This window comes from Pseudophryne corroboree, chromosome 1, assembly GCF_028390025.1.
Source record: "Pseudophryne corroboree isolate aPseCor3 chromosome 1, aPseCor3.hap2, whole genome shotgun sequence".
NCBI classification, from domain to species: Eukaryota; Metazoa; Chordata; class Amphibia; order Anura; family Myobatrachidae; genus Pseudophryne; species Pseudophryne corroboree.
In genome coordinates, this window is record NC_086444.1 from 610,694,162 (window position 1) to 610,704,028 (window position 9,867).

Here is a 9,867-nt window from a genome sequence, read left to right on the forward strand (position 1 = left end):
CAGTTGGAAGACTTCTGGATGAAGTCCCCACTCTCCCGGGTGTAGGTCGTGTCTGCTGAGGAAGTCTGCTTCCCAGTTGTCCACTCCCAGAATGAACACTGCTGACAGTGCTAAGACGTGATTTTCCGCCCATCGGAGAATCCTTGTGGCTTCTGCCATCGCCATCCTGCTTCTTGTGCCGCCCTGACGGTTTACATGGGCGACTGCCGTGATGTTGTCTGATTGGATCAGTACCGGCTGGTTTTGAAGCAGAGGCCTTGCCAGACTTAGGGCATTGTAAATGGCCCTCAGTTCCAGAATATTTATGTGTAGGGACGACTCCTGACTTGACCAAAGTCCTTGGAAATTTCTTCCCTGTGTGACTGCCCCCCAGCCTCGAAGGCTGGCATCCGTGGTTACCAGGACCCAGTCCTGTATGCCGAATCTGCGGCCCTCTTGAAGATGAGCACTCTGCAGCCACCACAGTAGAGATACCCTGGTCCTTGGAGACAGGGTTATCAGCCGATGCATCTGAAGATGCGATCCCGACCACTTGTCCAAGAGGTCCCACTGAAAGGTTCTTGCATGGAACCTGCCGAATGGAATTGCTTCGTAAGAAGCTACCATTTTTCCCAGGACACGTGTGCAGTGATGCACCGATACCTGTTTTGGTTTCAGGAGGTCTCTGACTAGAGATGACAGCTCCTTGGCTTTCTCCTGCGGGAGAAACACTTTTTTCTGTTCTGTGTCCAGAACCATCCCCAGGAACAGTAGGCGTGTGGTAGGAACCAGCTGTGACTTTGGAATGTTTAGAATCCATCTGTGCTGTTGTAGCACTTCCCGAGATAGTGCTACTCCGACCAACAACTGCTCCTTGGACCTCGCCTTTATAAGGAGATCGTCCAAGTACGGGATAATTAAAACTCCCTTTTTTCGAAGGAGTATCATCATTTCTGCCATTACCTTGGTAAAGACCCTCGGTGCCGTGGACAGTCCAAACGGCAGTGTTTGGAATTGGTAATGGCAATCCTGTACCACAAATCTGAGGTACTCCTGGTGAGGATGGTAAATGGGGACATGTAGGTAAGCATCCTTGATGTCCAGGGATACCATGTAATCCCCCTCCTCCAGGCTTGCAATAACCGCCCTGAGCGATTCCATCTTGAACTTGAATTTTTTATGTATGTGTTCAAGGATTTCAAATTTAAAATGGGTTTCACCGAACCGTCCGGTTTCGGTACCACAAACAGTGTGGAATAGTAACCCCGTCCTTGTTGAAGTAGGGGCACCTTGACTATCACCTGCTGGGAATACAGCTTGTGAATTGCCTCTAGCACAGCCTCCCTGCCTGAGGGAGTTGTCGGCAAGGCAGATTTGAGGAAACGGCGGGGGGGAGACGCCTCGAATTCCAGCTTGTACCCCTGAGATACTACTTGAAGGATCCAGGGATCCACCTGTGAGCGAGCCCACTGATCGCTGAAATTTTTGAGGCGGCCCCCCACCGTACCTGGCTACGCCTGTGGAGCCCCCGCGTCATGCGGTGGACTCAGAGGAAGCGGGGGAAGAATTTTGATTTTGGGAACTGGCTGACTGGTGCAGCTTTTTCCCTCTTCCCTCGTCTCTGTGCAGAAAGGAAGCGCCTTTGACCCGCTTGCTTTTCTGAAGCCGAAAGGACTGTACCTGATAATACAGTGCTTTCTTAGGCTGTGAGGAAACCTGAGGTAAAAAATTTTCTTCCCAGCTGTTGCTGTGGATACGAGGTCCCAGAGACCATCCCCAAACAATTCCTCACCCTTATAAGGCAGAATCTCTATGCCTTTTAAAGTCAGCATCACCTGTCCAGTGTCGGGTCTCTAATACCCTCCTGACAGAATGGACATTGCATTAATTCTGGATGCCAGCCGGCAAAATATCCCTCTGTGCATCCCTCATATATAAGCCGACGTCTTTAATATGCTCTTATGTTCGCAAAATAGTATCTCTGTTTGACAGGGTCACAGACCACGCTGCAGCAGCACTATCTGCAGGTCTCAGTCTAGTACCTGAGTGTGTAAATACAGACTTCAGGATAGCCTCCTGCTTTTTATCAGCAGGTACCTTCAAAGTGGCCGTATCCTAAGACGGCAGTGCCACCTTTTTTGACAAACGTGTGAGCGCCTTATCCACCCTAGGGGATATCTCCCAGCGTAACTTACCCTCTGGCGGGAACGGGTACGCCATCAGTAACTTTTTAGAAATTACCAGTTTCTTATCGGGGGAACCCACGCTTTTTCACACACTTCATTCACTCATTTGATGGGGGAACAAAACACTGCCTGCTTTTTCTCCCCAAACATAAAACCCTTTTTTAGTGGTACTTGGGTTAATGTCAGAAATGTGTAACACATTTTTTATTGCCGGGATCATGTAACGGATGTTCCTAGTGGATTTTGTATATGTCTCAACCTCGTCGACACTGGAGTCAGACTCCGTGTCGACATCTGAGAGCGGGCGTTTTTGAGCCCCTGATGGCCTTTGAGACGCCTGGGCAGGCGCGGGCTGAGAAGCCGGCTGTCCCACAGCTGTTACGTCATCCAGCCTTTTATGTAAGGAGTTGACACTGTCGGTTTATACCTTCCACCTATCCATCCACTCTGGTGTCGGCCCCACAGAGTGCAACATCACATTTATCGGCATCTGCTCTGCCACCACATAAGCCTCCTCATCAAACGTGTCGACACAGCCGTACCGACACACCGCACACACACAGGGAATGCTCTGACTGAGGACAGGACCCCACAAAGCCCTTTGGGGAGACAGAGAGAGAGTATGCCAGCACACACCAGAGCGCTATATAATGTAGGGATTAACACTATATTGAGTGAATTTTTCCCAATAGCTGCTTGTATATACAATATTGCGCCTAAATTTAGTGCCCCCCCTCTCTTTTTAACCCTTTGAGCCTGAAAACTACAGGGGAGAGCCTGGGGAGCTGTCTTCCAGCTGCACTGTGAAGAGAAAATGGCGCCAGTGTGCTGAGGGAGATAGCTCCGCCCCTTTTTCGCTGACTTTTCTCCTGCTTTTTTATGGATTCTGGCAGGGGTATTTATCACATATATAGCCTCTGGGGCTATATATTGTGATTATTTTGCCAGCCAAGGTGTTTTTATTGCTGCTCAGGGCGCCCCCCCACCCCCCCCCAGCGCCCTGCACCCATCAGTGACCGGAGTGTGAGGTGTACATGAGGAGCAATGGCGCACAGCTGCAGTGCTGTGCGCTACCTTGGTGAAGACTGAAGTCTTCTGCCACCGATTTTCCGGACCATCTTCTTGCTTCTGGCTCTGTAAGGGGGACGGCGGCGCGGCTCCGGGAACGAACACCAAGGACGGGTCCTGCGGTCGATCCCTCTGGAGCTAATGGTGTCCAGTAGCCTAAGAAGCCCAAGCTAGCTGCAAGCAGGTAGGTTTGCTTCTTCTCCCCTTAGTCCCTCGATCCAGTGAGCCTGTTGCCAGCAGGTCTCACTGTAAAATAAAAAACCTAAAATAAACTTTCTTTCTAGGAGCTCAGGAGAGCCCCTAGTGTTCATCCAGCTCGGCCGGGCACAGAAATCCAACTGAGGTCTGGAGGAGGGTCATAGTGGGAGGAGTCAGTGCACACCAGATAGTACCTAATCTTTCTTTTAGAGTGCCCAGTCTCCTACGGAGCCCGTCTATTCCCCATGGTCCTTACGGAGTTCCCAGCATCCACTAGGACGTCAGAGAAACTATGTTTCACTGTGCAACTTCCCCACACATGCAATGCCAATTACAAGCCAATCATTACATCAAAAAACATACATAAGTTTGCATAAGAGAGAGCTATAGTGAGCAGATTGGGGATGTCTTTTCATAGTGTAAAAAGACAGATAACATTGGTACAGGTGAGAATTCAAATGGTTTTGGTAAGCTATAGCCATAAATTTGAGTAGTTGCGGATGAAGTGGAAAGGTCTAGCAGCATTCCTAACACAGATTTAAGTTATAAGTATGGGTTACTCAGGCTGGAGTAGTTTGATGTGTAGAGGAACTGGACTCACATTTGTTTGAAAGCTGTCCTTCAGTGGTCCAAATTGTGGAATGATTGTTGTCCTTCAGCTTTCCTTCAGATTAACGTCGTGTTCTGCAGATCCAGCCTCCCTTTGTGCCTCCCACGGCACCTTGGGTTCTCAATTTGGTGCTGCAGTTCCTCCAATCGGACTGGTTTGAACCATTACAGGAGGTTGACGTAAAGTACCTTACGTGGAAGACCGTCACACTGTTGGCCTTGGCCTCAGCAAGACGTGTGTCGGAGCTAGGGGCGTTGTCTCACAAGAGTCCCTATTTTATTTTCCATGAGGACAGAGCTGAACTCAGAACTCGTCAGCAATTTCTTCCTAAGGTGGTGTCTGCTTTTCACATCAACCTATTGTGGTTCCAGCTGTGATGGACACCTCTGCTACTTCAAAGTCTTTGGATGTTGTGAGGGCATTGAAGGTGTATGTAAAGAGAACAGCTCGTCACAGAAATCGCTGTTCGTTCTCTATGATCCCAATAATATTGAGTGTCCAGCTTCAAAGCAGTCTATTGCTCGTTGGATCAGGCTCACTATCCAGCATGCTTATTCCACGGCAGGATTGCCGGTTCCAAATTCTGTACAAGCCCACTCTACTAGGTCGGTGGGTTCTTCTTGGGCGGCTGCCTGGGGTGTCTCGGTTTTACAGCTCTGCCGAGCTGCTACTTGGTCAGGTTCGAACACGTTTGCTAAGTTTTACAAGTTCGATACTTTGACCAAACTGAAGGACCTCAGAGGCCAATCAGGTTCTGCAGGAACCTCAGCACTCTCCCACCCAGTTTGGGAGCTTTGGTACTTCCCCATGGTACTAAATTAATTCCCAGTATCCTCTAGGACGTAAGAGAAAATAGGATTTTAATTGCCTACCGGTAAATCCTTTTCTCGTAGTCCTTAGAGGATACTGGGCTCCCGGTGCTTCGTTCTTCCTGCACTGTTACTTGGTTAAGTATTCTGGTTTGTTCAGCTGTTGCTGTTCCTGTTTCAAGTTTGGTTAGCATGGCTTTCGTATTGTTCTGTGTGCTGGTTCGTAATCTCACCACTTTCCTTATCTATCCTTCTCTCAAAGTATGTCTGTCTGCTCGGGCACAGTTTCCTAGAATGAGTATGGTAGAAGGGGCATAGAGGGAGGAGCCAGCGCACACTATAAAATTCTTAAAGTGCCCAAGGCTCCTAGTGGACCCGTCTATACCGCATGGTACTAAATGGATTCCCAGTATCCTCTAGGACGTAAGAGAAAACTAGGAGAGAAGACCACCCTCCAACATGCCACCTACAGTACATCCTAATAAAATGTACAAGACAGGGAATGTGATGATGTCATTTGCAGAATTGTGCAGTGGGGATGAGGCTAAATGGAGCAATTGGTCAGCCACCCACCTCTTCTCCTTCCCACCTGGACAGACACCTGTACTGGAGTTAGGAGAAATATTGCTGCACAAGTGATCCTGCATTTATTATACCCCATGGTACTAAATGGATTCCCAGTATCCTCTACGGACTAGGAGAAAAGGATTTACCGGTAGGTAATTAAAATCCTATTTTCCACAAAACCCTGAAAAAATTCAGGAGTCTCCCGAACAATCTGGGAGAGAAAGCAAGTATGGTATGTTTATTAATGTGATCTCTGCCAAACACCATGCGGAAACTGCCATTTTTGGATGATTTCATTATCATAGTGATTTAATAAATGCAGGAGATGATATTCTTAAATGATACTGTGGTCTGGGGCAAACATGGAGCTTACATGCTCCTCCCCTCCCGATTATCACATATTTGTTCTGTACATGCACAACCACATGTGCAGACTCAGGCTGGCAATAAAGTTAGAGCTTTTAAGCTATACTGCGAACCGCTTCCCTGGGACGGCTCCAGTCTGTGTGAGTTTTGCAGTTTGGAAAAACCATATTGCTCTGCAGAGGAGGAAATATAAGTAACAGTGGGCAGATGTTATAAGGGGGCGTGTCTGTGCTTATCTCCAATCGCAGTGTAGTGTTGAAATAAAGTTGACTGGGATTTGGGCTATATTTAGGCGCAGGGAACATTTTGTCAGTTTACCAAAAGGAACCTTGTACTTGCACAGTCCTTGCATACAGCATGGCATTTCTATGGGCCTCATTCAGAGTTGCATATATTACGCACCCTGCACCTTTTTAATTATACTTACCTCTCTGGAGTCCCATGTCAGCTAGCACTGCAAAAAATTATAGGAAAAATGGCACTGGTGCCATGTTCCCAGAGATTTGCGCATGCACAGCAATAACTGGGGACATGGCCTGGGCGCAATGTTCCCAAAGACCTGCACTTGGGCAGCAGACTCTGGCAAAAAGCCAGTTTATTACGCTGCTAGAGAGGAGGGGCCCTGCACAGAGTCAGCATACAGGCTCTCTCCTGTCTTACACCACCCCTGCTTGCACCCACACATAGGCCGCTTGCATGAAATGGAAGCAGTCAGACATTTTGCATGTCTGTATTGTGCTGGTAATGTGGTGTTTGGCTGTGACGTCATGGCCAAGTGCCACACTCCCTGTTCCGGGTAGAGAGGTTGCCATCCCTGCTTAAGTAAGTAGTGTGGGTGGAGGAGCAATACATGCCAGTCCATCCCAAAATTCAGTCCATTTGTCAAAGGAAATATGTGAAAAATTGTTTCAAAAGTAGTAACACCGAATTTTTACTGTGTATCCCAGCAATCCCCAGCAGTCGTTAGCTGCTTGAGTATGCCAGTGTTTGAAGAGCTATAAATAGCAGGATAGAATGGCAGAACTACAAGTGTCAGAATTCCCTTGCACCCATTGCTGTTGAGACCTAGCCAGAAACTGTTGTTTATTTGAAAAAAGTTTAAAAAGTATTTTTAATAATATATTATTAAATGTTATATTAATATATTTAAATATTTCATTTTACGGAAATACCTAGGGGTGTTTGGCCCCCCCCATTCCCCATGTCCATAGGCCACCACTGTACGATTACTTGCCACATTCTATCAAAAATAGCCCTCCCCCAGTGGAAAGAGATCCCCAGCATTATCAAACCCCAGCCCTCTAGTGGTAATAGATCCCAACGGCAGAGCCCCCACCCTCACCCTCGTTGTCACTGGGCCCCCACTGTTTAGTGCCTCCCCCTCCGCATACACCTCTTACTTTTAAATATATCCATATTTTCTGTAAAGCGCTGCTGAATATTTGTGTGCTATATAGATAACTGTTAATAAATAAATGTTTCAACATTTATATGCTATATTTTTCAATAAGGAAAGCTAAAATAATATTTATCACTAACAACAGCTGCTCTCATACAAGCAATTAAAATATTACAATTTCCTTCCTTTGCAACCATTTTCCTTCCAATTACAAATTCATGCTGGTTAATGTGAATATACAGTATTTATACATAATGTACAATATTGTATCAGAACCTTTGTGCTGGCCCCTCCTGGATTGAGATTTCATTCCGTCATGTTTGACCTTGTGCTTCCCAGTATCGATCATTTGCAAACTTGGCAAGCAGCCACTGAAAAATACTTTCACTTCCTCAATCACGATGTCCAATCACCTTCTCTCCGGTGGAGTATTTTACCAACGTTGTCTCTTTTTACTTTAGAACCCTTCCCTGTTCAGTTATATTTTTGTTTCCATCACCACCATCACATGGGTTTACATCATGGGATCACTGTGTGATCTGTCCATACTATTTAACATTCTCCTGTCCTATGTTATTCATGTTACTCCAGCAATACCTATTATTATTGTTTTATATACCTCACCATTCATTATCTCTCACCTGTTGTCTAATATCTTTAATACTTTCATTGTTGATAGGTTTCTCACTCACGTGCTGAGGCCAAATGTCAATGCTAGCGCCACATTCCAACATCATTATTACTGGGGTTTGTTTTATTTTTAATGTAGTGCCCACACAAATTATACCTTGTTTTTTAAGAAAACATTTCAGAAAATACCATCGGCGGGCTGTAATGGCGTCCGAGTTTGCCAGAGGTGCAGCATTCCACACCTCCGGCAAACTTGGACGCCATTACATCCCGCTGCATGTCTTTATGCAATGTCCTACTGTATATGGGAGCCATGCCCTATATGGGAATTTTTATGTAATGTATCAAGTATTGAAAAAAAAATTTTTTCCCGCTTAAAGGGCCTAATTCAGGTTGGATCGCAAAATGCTAAAAAGATACGGGCGCATGCACAGCGCCCATACTGCGCATGTGCCTGCATTTTTTGCAGGGGGAGGCGCAGAAAAAGCGATTGCCTCTGCCTGTTAATCAGGCAGAGGCAGTCGAGGGCGGCAACGCTCTGTTTCCTAGGCGGAGACAGAGCGTTGTGGGGAAAACATGGCGACAGGCTTCCTGCGGGTGCTGCTATGCTGCGCCGGCAGGAGGCAACCTTAATTTCTGCTATCAAGCAGAAATTGTGATGTGATCGCAATTTCTGCTTGATGAAGGGGGGGAGGCAGCGGTCAGCATGCTGGACAGCCTTGCCCTGCGATGGGCGGCCCCCAGCATGCGATCAAAAGGATTGCAAATTCTGCTAATTAGCAGTTTATGCAATCCTTACTGAATTAGGCCCTGAATCCATATTTAATGGCAGCTTTTGATGATACTGTCACAAACCACAGCATTAAAGAGGGATCTCTTCAGATTCCTCCTGTATGTATGTAGCTTCTCCTCAGCTACCTCTCATCATTGAGTGCAGAGCTGCAGGAGTGCAGTGGACCGCCTACATGTTTATGTTTTATTTTATCCTGTGGAAAAACATGGGCATATGGCCTGGTTCATGTTTGTAAGTAAAGCAAAAAAAAAAAAAAAAGTAACTTTGTGTCTGGAACAAACCATGTTGCCATGCCAGGGGATCAAATACATTTCTATTTTTTTCTGTGCAGGGTAAATACTGGCTGCTTTTGCATGTAGCCCAAAAATGTTAGACAGCTTTATTTTTACACTGCAATTTAGATTTCAGTTTGGACACACCCCACCCAAATCTAAAGGGCCCCATACACTTATGCGACCACATGTCACAGGTGATCACCCCGCAAGCCTCCCGGAGGGCAGGATCGCCCAAGATACATTGTGTGCTGTCCTTTTGCATCCGATGTATCTTGGGCGATCCTGGGCGATCCCAGCCGTGCCCCCAGGTCGGACCTGATTGAATGTGCAGCACATTCAATCTGGGGGATCGGATCCGATGCTCACAGGAACGCGCATTGAATCAGAAACATCTCCAAAATGCCTGATTTCATCCGATATATCGGGCTGAATGCCCGAAATCGGATGAAATCGGGAATTATCGCTCTAGTGTATGGGGCCCTTAACGCTCTCTGCACATGTTACATCGGGTTGGCTATGCGTGACTAGCGGTATCCCGGCACCAGAATGCCGGCGGGGTCTGGTGGTGTGAGCGCAACAAGCCCCTTGCAGGCTCGTTGCGCTCGCCAAGCAGCGGCCTTGGTGGCTCGCTGCATTCGCCACAGGGTCTATTACCACTCTATGTGTGTCGTGGATGGCCATGAGTGGTAATAGTCCCTGTTGGTCGGTATGCCGACTATCATGATTGTGAGCGGGCGGGATTTAGGGGCCAGTATTGTGACTGGCCACATAACTGCAACCCGTTACATCTGCCCCACCTGCAGTGCACTATGGTTTTGTTCAGTTACTTGCTTGTTTTGCTCTGCCTATACATATGAATCAGGCCTGTAGTTCAAAAATCACATCTGTGTCAGCTTGCATCAACTAATAATTCATGAAATGGTCAGTATAAAAAAAAATAAAAAAAAACGAGCTGGTAACCAGATGTCTTTATAGTGTGAGATTTCT

At 46.9% G+C, this 9,867-nt stretch overlaps 1 protein-coding gene across 1 annotated transcript in view; it reads right to left on the reverse strand.

Annotated features, from left to right (window-relative positions):
* MISP (mitotic spindle positioning) overlaps positions 1-7,919 on the reverse strand; it is a 146,087-nt gene extending 138,168 nt beyond the window's left edge. The window contains exon 1 of the mRNA XM_063954648.1: positions 7,824-7,919. Within this exon, the coding sequence (XP_063810718.1) occupies positions 7,824-7,919 (96 nt within the window). The remainder of the gene's footprint in view (positions 1-7,823) is intronic.
* Positions 7,920-9,867: the final 1,948 nt, after the last annotated feature.